The sequence below is a fragment of the Staurois parvus genome, unplaced genomic scaffold, assembly GCF_062004578.1.
Source record: "Staurois parvus isolate SC_StPar_1 unplaced genomic scaffold, SC_StPar_1.0 ptg000375l, whole genome shotgun sequence".
Classification (NCBI taxonomy): Eukaryota; Metazoa; Chordata; class Amphibia; order Anura; family Ranidae; genus Staurois; species Staurois parvus.
Genome location: NW_028318171.1, coordinates 673,244 through 686,526, shown reverse-complemented (window position 1 = coordinate 686,526; position 13,283 = coordinate 673,244). Strand labels below are relative to the sequence as shown.

Below are 13,283 nucleotides of genomic sequence, written 5' to 3'. Positions count from 1 at the left end.
GGTGTCAGTGGGAGGAATAGTGCCCCATCATTGGTATCAGTGGGAGGAATAGTGCCCCATCATTGGTATCAGTGGGAGGACTAGCGCCCCATCACTGATGTCAGTGGGAGGAATAGTGTCCCATCGTTGGTATCAGTGGGAGGAATAGTGCCCCATCGTTGGTATCAGTGGGAGGAATAGTGCCCCATCATTGGTGTCAGTGGGAGAAATAGTGCCCCATCATTGGTGTCAGTGGGGGGAATAGTGCTCCATCATTGGTGTCAGTGGGAGGAATAGTGTCCCATCATTGGTGTCAGTGGGAGGAATAGTGCCCCATCATTGGTATCAGTGGGAGGAATAGTGTCCCATCATTGGTGTCAGTGGGAGGAATAGTGTCCCATCATTGGTGTCAGTGGGAGGAATAGTGTCCCATCATTGGTGTCAGTGGGAGGAATAGTGCCCCATCATTGGTGTCAGTGGGAGGAATAGTGCCCCATCATTGGTGTCAGTGGGAGGAATAGTGCCCCATCATTGGTGTCAGTGGGAGGAATAGTGCCCCATCATTGGTGTCAGTGGGAGGAATAGTGCCCCATTATTGGTATCAGTGGGAGGAATAGTGCCTCATCATTGGTGTCAGTGGGAGGAATAGTGCCTATCATTGGTGTCAGTGGGGGGAGGAATAGTGCCCCATCGTTGGTGTCAGTGGGGGGAGGAATAGTGCCTATCATTGGTGTCAGTGGGGGGAGGAATAGTGCCCCATCGTTGGTGTCAGTGGGGGGAGGAATAATGCCCCATCGTTGGTGTCAGTGGGGGGAGGAATAGTGCCCCATCGTTGGTGTCAGTGGGGGGAGGAATAGTGCCCCATCGTTGGTGTCAGTGGGGGGAGGAATAGTGCCCCATTGTTGGTGTCAGTGGGGGGAGGAATAGTGCCCCATCGTTGGTGTCAGTGGGGGGAGGAATAGTGCCCCATCGTTGGTGTCAGTGGGGGGAGGAATAGTGCCTATCATTGGTGTCAGTGGGGGGAGGAATAGTGCCTATCATTGGTGTCAGTAGGGGGAGGAATAGTGCCTATCATTGGTGCCAGTGGGAGGAATAGTGCCCCATCGTTGGTGTCAGTGGGAGGAATAGTGCCGCATCGTTGGTGTCAGTGGGGGGAGGAATAGTGCCTATCATTGGTGTCAGTGGGGGGAGGAATAGTGCCCCATCGTTGGTGTCAGTGGGGGGAGGAATAGTGCCCCATCGTTGGTGTCAGTGGGGGGAGGAATAGTGCCCCATCGTTGGTGTCAGTGGGGGGAGGAATAGTGCCCCATCGTTGGTGTCAGTGGGGGGAGGAATAGTGCCCCATCGTTGGTGTCAGTGGGGGGAGGAATAGTGCCCCATGTTGGTGTCAGTGGGGGGAGGAATAGTGCCCCATCGTTGGTGTCAGTGGGGGGAGGAATAGTGCCCCATCGTTGGTGTCAGTGGGAGGAATAGTTCCCCATCGTTGGTGTCAGTGGGGGGAGGAATAGTGCCTATCATTGGTGTCAGTGGGGGGAGGAATAGTGCCCCATCGTTGGTGTCAGTGGGGGGAGGAATAGTGCCCCATCGTTGGTATTAGTGACACAAATGATGGGGCACTATTCCTCCCACTGACACCAATGATACTTACCTTGCTGACCCCTGCTCCAGCCTGGGCTCGCTCTCTCCCTCTCCCATCTACAGCCTGCAGAAGCAAAATTTGCACTTACCTGTCAGCTGTCTTCCTTCTCTGGCCTCTCTCCTCTTCACTCGGTCCTGCAGCTCCCTCGATCTTCTTCGATCTGCGCGCTCTGCCGCTCGGCTCCTCCTCTCCAAGCTCCACCTCCTCGCCGGTGATTGGCCGCCTGTGTGCCTCTCCTGAGTTACACTTATATTTGAGGACTCGGGTACTGCCCCGAGGGACAGGAATCAGTGAATAAACAATTTTTAAAAAGTACCGTTTTCAAAGGGGCATTCATTTTTCATTGCTTATACTCCCTAGCGGTCTGATTATGTCCATATTTCTGTGCTCAAAGTGGTACTTTTTTTGCATGGAAATATGTATTTTTTTTTATTGTAGGCCTGTAATTTTTAGGAATAACTCACTGAAATCTGTCCGAGCAAGAGTCTAGTAAACATCCCCAGTATGTTAAAATTTGAAACACGAAATCAATAATTATAATTTAATAAATAATCATAAAAAAATAATAAATTTAATTCAATAATATAATCAAACCAAAAGCACTGAAATTTGAAATGTAGTGCCAAGTTCGTACATCACAAGTCGCAGAATAGTTTTCAGTGTCTGATGACGAATTTCCCCATGGATCATTATCACTCAATTCTGCAAGTAGTTCTAATTTACTATCGCTGTTCTCTAGCTGGTCTAAAACCGATTTTGACCTAAAGGGACATTTTTCGGACGCCATTTACGTTTCTCAGTTTCCAGGCAGAAAGAATGGTAAAAATGTAGGAAGGGCACAGAACAAAGCACTAGGGACAAAATGTATGTGAAATGGTTTGATACAGTAATGTTTTACTATGTGATTTTAGTGATGTCACTTTTTGTCATTTTCAAATTTCCCGCCGTTCCGTCCTCCGTACGTCCCGACGCTCACAGGGGACGGAACCCAGATGACAGATGCCGGCATCTGCCGGAGGACATTACAGGGGACACTGCAGGAGGGACATCGTGGAGCGCAGGACAAGGTAAGTGATCGAGGGATCCCGGAGCAGCGCCGCAGTGTATTCCCGAGTGTAGCTCGGGGTTACCGCTTTTGGTACTGAAACTTTACCCCAAGCTACACTCGGGAATACCGCCAGGGGGGTTAAAGTAAAAAACAAAAAAAAATCCTTTAAATATCATGCCTGGGGGGGTCCGCTTAACCACTTGCCTACTGGGCACTTATACCCCCTTCGTGCCCAGGCCGATTTTCAGCTTTCAGTGCTGATGCACTTTGAATGACAATTGTGCGGTCATGAAAATTTTTAGCATTTTTTTCCCACACACATAGAGCTTTCTTTTGGTGGTATTTAATCGCCACTGGGGTTTTTATTTTTTCTACTACAAACAAAAAGAGATAATTTTTCTTCTTCACTGATGTGCGTTGATGAGTCTGCACTGATGGGCACTGATGAGGTGGCATGGGTAGGCAGCACTGATAAGGTGGCACTGGTGGGTATTGATGAGGAGGCACTGAAGATGGTGCACTGATATGCAGCAAATATGGTCACTGATAGCCAGCACTGATTGGCGGCACTGATGGGCAGCACTGATGTGTGGCACTGCTGTGGGGCACTGCTGGGCACTGGTGGGAGGCACTGCTGGGCAGCACTGCAAATCAGTACCCTGATGATTAGTGCTGATCTACTCTGTGACAGCTGCCGGTTATCGACAGCACTTTCCTCACAGTGTGACAGCTTGAGGAAAGTGCTGCCGATAACTGGCAACTGTGTTTACTCCGTGATCTGCTGTGTTATTGGACACAGCTGATCACGTAGTAAAAGGCCGCTGTGATTGGCCTTTTACCTTATCACGTGATCAGCTGTGTCCGTAGGACAGCAGCAGGACTGACATTTTTTTAAAAGATTACATTTTTATGACAAAAAAAAACAGCGTGAGGTCCCACCAATCCGTACCAGACCCTTTAGGTCTGGTAGAAAGGTTAGGAGGAACCCCACAGTAAGTTTTTTTTAAAAAAAAAAAAAAGTGCATGGTGTTCCCTCTAAAAGCCATATCAGGCCCTTTAGGCCTGGTAGGACTTTTAAAGGGAACCCCACCCCCAAAATATGAGAGAAGAAAAACATGGGGTCCCCTTAAATTTCTACCAGACCCTTGACCCAAGCACAGGCCTGGCAGGGTAGGAAAGGGGGGGAAAAACGAGCGCCCCCTCCCCTCCAGTGGCTTACTAGGCCATGAACCCTCGGCATTGGCCCTGGATTGTGGGAGTCTGCGAGCAGGGGACCTCATTAGCATCAAGGTACCCTGATGCTGCCCCCTCCACCCTGTGAGTAAGGGGTATCCCTAGCCATTCAGTAAAGGGTTAAATTGGAAAAAAATGAAAGACTTTGGAAAAAATCATTTGTACAAAAAAACAACAGTTTTTGACAAAAAAAAAAGCCAGAAAAATGGTTCCATCGTTGTAATCTATCGTCAATCATGGGTCAGATGTAAACAATTGAGCGGAGCTATCGGTGACATCTTGGTGACGTCACTTCTAGCTCCGCTCATTTGTAGATGACAGGTCTGACAGTTGCCGGTCAGACGTAAGCAATTGGACCGAGCTAGTAGTGACATCACTATTGAAAGTTATAGCATCTACAAATTATGGCATATATATACTCACTGGCCACTTTATATAAGGTATACCTTGCTAGTACCAGATTGGACCCCCTTTTGTCTTCAGAACTGCCTTAATTCTTCATGGCATAAATTCAACAAGGTGTTGGAAGATTTTGGTCCTGATTGACATGATAGCATCACACAGTTGCTGCAGATTTCTCAACTGCACATCCACGAACTGCCGATACAAGGCAGGATGGATCTATGCTTTCATGTTGTTTATGTCAAATTCTGACCCTACCATCTGAATGTTGCAGGTAATATCAAGACTCATCAGACCAGGCAACATTTTTCCATTCTTCTATTATCCAATTTTGGTAAGCCTGTGCGAATTGAAGCCTCCGTTTCCTGTTCTTAACTGACAGGAGTGGCACCTGGTGTGGTCTTCTGCTGCTGTAGCCCATCTGCTTCAAGGTTCAATGTGTTGTGCGTTCAGAGATGGTATTCTGCTTACCTTGGTTGAAACGAGTGGTTATTTGAGTTACTGTTGACTTTCTATCATCTTGAACCTGCCCATTCTCCTCTGTCCTCTGACATCAACAAGCCATTTTTATCCACACAACTGCTGCTCACTGGGTATTTTCTCTTCTTCAAACCATTCTCTGTAAATCCTAGAGATGGCTGTGCGTGAAAATCCCAGTAGATGAGCAGTTTTTGAAATGCCAGTCTGTCTGGTACCAACAAGTTCAACCATGCCACATTCAAAGTCACTTAAATCCCCTTTCTTCCCCATTCTGATGCTTGGTTTGAAATTCAGCAAGTTGTCTTCACCACATCTAGATGCCTAAAGGCATTAAGTTGCTGCCATGTGATTGGCTGATTAGCAATTTGTTACCAAGCCAATGAAGAGGTATCCAATTCAAAAAATGTCGGCAACATTTGATTACAAAGAAATCTTCTTTATTGCATTTAGGAGTAAAAATATTCCATGGCACAGTAACGCTTCATAGATATGAATATGATTTGTTTTTAAACTGAAAGGTGTGTTACTGTGCCATGGAATATTTTTACTTCTTAAAGCAATAAAGAAGATGTCTTTGCATTTAGCTGTCGCTGACGTTTTTTGAATTGGATATGTATACACAAGCAGATGGAGGATGCTAGTCAGGCACAGTGAGGTTATATGCTTTAAGCCTAATAAATCTGATCAGGTAGTAGCACCGCACCTCTGTTTGAATTGAAGAGGTGTACGTAATAAAGTGGCCAGTGAGTGTATACTGGAACTTTTTTTTTATATAATACTAATGGTGGTGATCAGCAACTTATAACGGGAGTGCGGAAGGCAATCTGACACTAACTGACACTGGGGAGAAACTATGCTTCTCAGCAGTCATGAAATACAAATTCTGATTTATTAAAATAGGATACTGCATTTTGCCTTAAAGTGTTACTAAACCCAGGACCCTGCATACACTATATCTGGCCTCCCACAGTAAACAGAACATGGAAATGCAATTATTTTAGTAAATATTAGCAGTCTTGTGACTTCAGCAGAGCACATGGTAAAGCTTGTAGGAAGAGTTTTCTTTCTGCTCTAGGAGGATGCAGAACCCCTGACATCTGTCTGGACAGTGCTGATTGGCCCTGTACTGTTCACATGCACTCTCTAAAGAAAAAAAGACCTCTCTACACACTAAACTGAGCATGTGCATGTGACTACGAAGTCAGTCTGTCTTATCAGTTCAAACGGCCTTTTAACACAATGCAGAGGATTAACCCCTTAGATTCTACTGTGATTATAACACGCATGCTTTACTGTATATACAGAGTGATTTTACTGTTGTGGGTTTAGTAACACTTGAAGAAAAAAAAAGAACAGCCACGTGAAAAGTACAGTGACCCAAATTTACTAGGGGAGTATAACATGTTTAGTTTATTTTTTAATTTTGTGTAGGGGAGTAGAGTATGTTTAATTTTTAATTTTGCAAAGTGTGTTTTGACTTAGTGAATGAGGTAAAACAAAGATAACAAGTTCTTTACACATATTACTCCATGTGAAGGGACAATTTAAAAAACAGGAATTTTGCTTACAAATGATTGGGTGATTGAAGTCAGTAAAATGTTACCTCTTTCAATAAACTAAGAGAAAAATCACTTTGTAGAGAAAATGTTCACTTTGAAATTGAAAATGCATTACTCAACCCCATTATGTCAATGCAAATAATCAGAATCAATGTTTCTCAGATCTGACCATAGTAATCAGAAATATAATTAGCTGTGGATGTTTTATTGCTCTGTGCACTACCTTATTGGAAAGTCTGACCTTAAGTTGAAAGTGGATAGAAGCTATGTAATGTTTAAATAGGATTTTAGATCCAAATCTCATTTAAAATGATTAAAGGTGACGCATATGTTAAAGGAGATAAGCTCTTTAATATAATAAAAAAATGATATATAAAGTGTATGTTAGCATTTTGTTCAAAAAGCTACATCTGCTGAGAGAGAAGTTGTACAATTACTTAATAATACCATCCCTAGTATTTATTGAACTACAAGCACATACAAAACAGTAGTATGAGACAACAGGAAATAATCAGTGGAAATGGTATACAAAAAGAAACATGAAATATTGTTTTTCCAGCCTTAAGAAAAAAGCTTCAGTTACATAGTCTACATTAAAGTGCTAAATCAAAAATGTGAACTAAATTGAGATTTATGTACAGTTTTTTCAGCTTCTTGAATTGTCCATTTGTGGCTGGACTCTCTCTTTCAAAGTCTACAAGAGAAATGGTATATTTTATCTTTCTTATGCAATGAGCTGGATGTAAGTTCATTAAAGTGCATGGTTCATAAGTAAGATCAATAAAAGGGGAAAACAATGTGCTAAGCAGCAGTTTTATTACATTGTAAGGGGAAATACATAAAAAAAATTCTGAAAGCTGGCTTTTCTATAACAGAGGAGATTGAGAATGTCTCTTCTATTATAAATGGTTCTTCTCTGCCTGTCAGCAATTTTTTTGTAGAAGTTGGAGATCATGGATGTCACATAACTGGGGAAGGGCACTTTGCATGGGAAGTCTGCCCTCATGTGCAAAAATTCTGAGCATAGTTGCACATTATATCTAAAGCTCCTTAAGGCTGGCCCCAAAATTTGTAATTGGTTAAATTGGACCTTCACTGAAACACAAAAGTACCACTAATCCTCCACATCCTCTAACACATTTGCAGGGGTTTTTTTTGGGGGTGGGTACTTTTTTTGATAGGTACCTCTTCCCACTTCTTTCTTGCCTAGGTTAGATTGATGTCCACTTGGGCAACCCTTTCCCTGCACAGGCCACACATCCGAGGAGGCAGTCCCACAGCGCCACTGTGCCTTATACATGTACAGTGGGAAGCCAGCTGTGAGACATCAAGAAATCACTGCCGACTCACAAATCCAAGATGGCGCTGCAGGAGAGGAAGTCCAGTGAAGAATCGACTGCTGGACAGACAGGCTCCATGGACTGATATATGTCCGTTTCTTAAAATTCAGCAGCAACAATATTCATAGCTACTGACTGTTTTGTTTTAAAAGTGAAGTTCCTCTTTAACTTCAGCATTAAAATACATTTGAATCCATCTGTATTGCAGCATGTAGGCTGCAGTGTGTGCATGTTATATAAATCACAGCTACTTTTAATGCTAAAAATTATTGTTAAAGGAGAAGTTTACCTTTGGGAACATGTTACACATTCCACCCGCTTTTAGGGTACCATGAACCATGTTCCCAATGCTGCCCAATAAGCTACTGCTCCGCCCACGCGGCTGCGTCATTCATTCTCCCTTAGTGGCTGTGGGCTTGTAGTTTACAATGAGCTACCATGGTGCTGTGGAGCTCCATGATAGTTCATTGATTCTTCCTGTCAGTATATCTGCTTGTCTGTCCGTCCTGTACAGGCAAACAGATATACTGACAGATCTGCAGGAGACCTGCATGGCACCAGCGATCAGCAGATGCTTTACAGGCTCCTGCAACCAAAAATAAGAAATGCACATTTTTTTACCTGAAAAAAAATCTGCTTTATTATTTTTGATCAAAAGGTGAACTTATCCTTTAAATACTAATAATCCATTTATTCAGCAGTCATATGACCACTAAACTTCTTTCTTCTGACCTACAAGTCCAGGGCTGTAGGAGAGGTTAAAGTGGCAGTGGCTCATTAGTGCTACAATTCTCAAGTGATTTGGCAGCAATTGCAGCGCTAGTTAAAAAGTCTCGTAAAATTGTTGAGATGTTTTCTTTATGGGGCAAAGCAGGAGGCTTGGTTGCCTGTTATGTCATAGGCTGAGAACAGGAACACGTGGGCGCGACATCCTGTTGTCCCAATGCAGAAGTACGCATGTGAGAGTGACAAAGTTGCCATAGCATTCAAAATTGTGTTGTGACCCTATCTCAGGAAGACCACAGTTGGAGGAGAATCTGGCAGGATCAACGGGTACTTATCAAAACATTTCAAAACAGCAATGAAAAAAAATATTTTAAAATTATTGTTTGGCTTTACATATATTTTAATAAACATCTCAACCCAAGTCACTAAAGTTATGCAGCTAGTTGGTTGGACTGCTTTTTGTGTCAATGAAGGCTTGTATCAGTGGTGTCCCACAGTCCAATTAAATTACTGGATGTAAACAGTCTGTATTAAATAAACTGTGCAAAGGATGATTGGTTTGTAAATATATCTTTAAAAAGCCTTTTTTTTAAATAACAAAAATCACTATTATGCTCGATTGTGTAATGTATATATTAGAAAGTTAGGCACTTGATATATTCTGGAAATAGAGAAGGCACTAAATATTTTTCCTGCAGAATTTCTCAAAAAGTGTTTGTTTTTTTAATATGTGCAGTAACCAGTAACATCTCAGAGATCATATCACTGCTCAGACTTTCTAAACTCCTGAAAGATGAACTGCGGTTAATCTTCGCTGGATAATACTCTTAACTGATCTTTGTTATGTTATTAATTAAAGTACAATGAAAGGATTTATTATCAATAGTGCACATAGAATCACAGCAGAAGAGAATCATCATTTATATTATTTAAATAATTTCACTATGACAATATAATGCAATCAAATTGTTCATTATCTCTGCTTGTTATCAGTTTAGCTCCTAAACACTTCTGATGTGTATATCTGCTGTACAACCCCAATTTAAAAAAAAAGTTGGTACGCATATCAACTGTTTAAACTGTGAAAATGTACCATTAAAAAAAAAAAAAAAATAAAAGGTAATTTTCAAATTGATGGCAGTGATACATCTCAAAAAGTTGGGACAGGGCCATGTTCACCATGGTTTAGCATAGCTTTTTTTAACAACACCCTGTCTGAGAACTGAGGAGACCAGTTGCTGGAGTTTTGGGAGAGGAATGTTGTTCCATTCTTGTCTGATATAGGATTCTAACTGTGAAGAAGAACAACAAAAAGAAGCGCACCAACCTTGCGCATTACCTCAGTAACCAAAATTTATTAAGTAAAAAAATGGTACTCACAAACAGCAAATAAAAACAAGCATGTAAGTCCTCAAAGGGACTTTAGAGGCAAGATGCCAATGCAAATCCCATCATGGAGGAAGCCACTCAGTACAGCTGACGCGTTTCGAAGGACATGTCCTCTTCCTCAGAGCTCTGAGGAAGAGGGCCTGTCCTTCGAAACGCGTCAGCTGTACTGAGTGGCTTCCTCCATGATGGGATTCGCATTGGCATCTTGCCTCTAAAGTCCCTTTGAGGACTTACATGCTTGTTTTTATTCGCTGTTTGTGAGTACCATTCTTTTACTTAATAAATTTTGGTTACTGAGGTAATGCGCAAGGTTGGTGCGCTTCTTTTTGTTGTTCTTCTTCACAGTTTTGTTTGGGCTTCCCCAGCCTTGGTGTGGAGCTGCACGACCTTGTCTATTCCGTTGGTTCCTTCCTTTTTGGAGTTTGATTCCATCTACTCACCACCGGTCTGGGTCCCGGAGCGCAGGAGATATCGCATTTGGTTCATAGGATTCTAACTGCTCAACATTACTGGCTCTTCTTTGTTGTATTTTTCTTTTCAAAATATGCCAAATATTTCAACTGATGAAAGGTCTGGACTGCAAGCAGACCTGTTAAGCACCCAGACTTTTCTACTACAAAGCCATGCTGTTGTCATAGATGTGGTATGTGGTTTAGCATTGTCCTGCTGAAATATGCAAGGCTTTCCCTAAAAAAGATGTCACCTGGATAGGGGCATATGCTGTTCTAAAACCCAGATATATCTTTCAGCAAAAATGGTGCCTTTCCAGATGAGCAAGCAGCCCTAATCATACTAATGCTCTTCCATATCATCAGAGATGCAAGCTTTTGAATTGAGCGTTGATAACAATGCAGAAGGTCCCTCTCCTCTTTAGTCCAGAGGATGCAGAACCCATGGTTGCCAAAAAGAATGTCAAATTGTGATTTTTCTGACCGAAGAACACTTTCTCACTTTGCAACAGACTGTTTTAAATGAGCTTTGGCCCAAAGAAGACATCAGCATTTCTGGATCATGCTCAGATTTGGCTTTTTCATTGCATGATAGAGTTTTACCTTGCATTTTTGGGTGGCACAACAAACTGTGTTCACAGACAGTGATTTTTGGAAGTATTCCTGAACCCTTGCAGTGATGTCCATCACAGAACCATGCCTGTTTTTAATGCCGTGCTATCTGAGGTCCCCAAGATCACGGGCATCCAGTATTGCATTTCGGTCTTGTCCCTTGCACACAGAGATTTCTCCAGATTCTTGTAATCTTTTGACATTATATACTGTAGATGATGATATAATTAAAGTCTTGTGCCCATTTTTACGTTTGAGACACTCTGACTCTCTAAGATATCCTTTTTATACCCAGTCATGTTGCTAACTAACCTAATTCGTTGCAAAATGTCCTTCCAGCTCTTCCTTGTTAGTACCACATACTTTGCCAGGTTTTTTTTCCCATGTTTGTGTGTCCCAACTTTTTTAGAATTGTGGTTGTATATGAAAAGATGAAAGAGTAGTGATACATTTGGTGCAACTGTAATGACAGCTGTTGCACTATTACAAATTATCTGATAAAATACAGATTTACTGATTAAATTAGGTCTGGACTTTGCTTGACCAATTGCCCTCAATGTATTGTGCAACATTATTTTAACGATGGTAAATACTCAATAAATCCACGTAGGTGGTAAAACTACGTTTACAAAATAAACCAATATCTCAAAATGATAACTGAGCTAAATGAGGCATTCCAGCATCAGAGATTTCTTCTTTGTGACATGGGATCCATGTCCTTATCTCCAGGTAAGAACTCAAGTCTGAATTGTCCTGGTCTTGAGTCTAAAGATGCATAATCATTTTGAGACTCCTCTTCATCTAAAACTGTCATGTTGGGATTATATATCCTTGGTGCATCATATAATCCACCAGAGATCACCAATGTGTCATCAGGTGGTGAATAGCTATCTGCTGAGGGGAAGAACAAAACAAAAATGTAACATGGCATATGTTAAAATACTCTGGATTGATTATTTAAGGTACTTATAATGCTGTCAATTTACACAGCGCTTTACATATATATATATATTGTACATTCACATCAGTCCCTAACCCTCAGGAGGTGTACAATCTAAGGTCCCTAACTTACATTCCTACACATACTAGGGACAATTTAGACAGGATCCAATGAACCTACCAGCATGTCTTTGGAGTGTGGAAGGAAACCAGAGTACCCAGAGGAAACCCACACAGGCACAGGAAGAACATGCAAACTCCAGGCAGGTGGAGCCATGGCTGGGATTTGAACCAGCAACCCTAGTACTGCCAGGCAGAAGTGCTAACCATTTAGCCACTGTGCCACCCCATTACATGGTTTTACATGGTTTTGAGCAAATGTCAGACAGTCCCTTTCGTGCTACACCAGAAAAAGGATGAGTTTGAAGAAGAATGTCCTCTGGAAGTTTTATTAGGCTGGCAAATGGATCAAATAGGCCAGTATCCATCCATAACAGCTGAGTGTACATAAACTTTATAGTCAATGAGTTAAGGAATAGAAAATATAAATTTACTGGTCTGTTTAAGCTGTAGACCATACAATCAGCACTACATAAAGTACACCAAAATAATCAATGATGTTGAAGGATAAGTTCACCTAGTATTAAATGTGGTAAAAAAATGTGCATGTATTATCTTTTTTTCTAAGGATCCTATAAAGCATTGCATCCATGATCAACAGATCGCAGGTGCAATGTGAGGCTTCTGTAGACGCTCATGATAGCTGTCTGGCTGTACCTTCCATATGGGCAGGCAGTTACCTGAGAGCAGGAAGACCAAAGCACTACAAGGGTGCTCACCAGCATCCTCGTAGTTCATTGAGAACTACAAGCCATCAGCCCCAATGACTTAGAGTAGTCGTAGTTCATTCATTCACAGAACTCTGTGAATGCATGATGTATCCGTGTGGGCAGAGCCCCACATGTGCATGCTGTTTTCAAATTGTGACAGCAGGTGCAGGGAGAGGATACTCCACCCGCTGTCACGGGGGGGGGTTGGGAGGAGAGAGGGTGGACGCAGAACATGTAACCTATGACAACCTAAGTATGGGAGTAACTTGTAATATGTTCAGAAAAGTGAACAATATAGACTACGAACATTAGACCAGCAGGGGAAATAATGATGGGCGAATTCTGCACTGTGTACAGTCAAAGGTAATTCCTGTGCAAATGGCCAAACAAATGGGTATTCGGTTGCAAGAAAACCTCCAGCTGCAGTGTGAAGCGAAACATTATTACCACTGTTACTGTGACAGCTTCTTCCTGGCTGCCTGGCGGCATCCAAACAGTGATTCATCCCTGACCCCACAAGTTCAGCTGTCAGCTGGGGATTCCCAACTGACAGGGATTTTATTATTTTTAAATCATGAAGGCTCAGCATCACACATGGGTGATACTAGGGGTATATACTGTACATGCAAAAGCAACCTGCCTAGGAACACCCACTCCT

General features: G+C 42.3%; 1 protein-coding gene across 2 annotated transcripts in view; it reads right to left on the bottom strand.

Annotated features, from left to right (window-relative positions):
• Positions 1-10,104: 10,104 nt before the first annotated feature.
• The window catches only part of LOC149456121 (uncharacterized), a 43,352-nt gene continuing 40,173 nt past the window's right edge, over positions 10,105-13,283 (bottom strand). The window contains exon 4 of one of the 2 annotated variants that reach the window (XM_089685407.1): positions 10,105-11,750. In XM_089685407.1, the coding sequence (XP_089541533.1) occupies positions 11,539-11,750 (212 nt within the window). In that variant the 3' untranslated portion in view covers positions 10,105-11,538. The remainder of the gene's footprint in view (positions 11,751-13,283) is intronic. The other variant, XM_089685408.1, reaches the window with a different exon arrangement.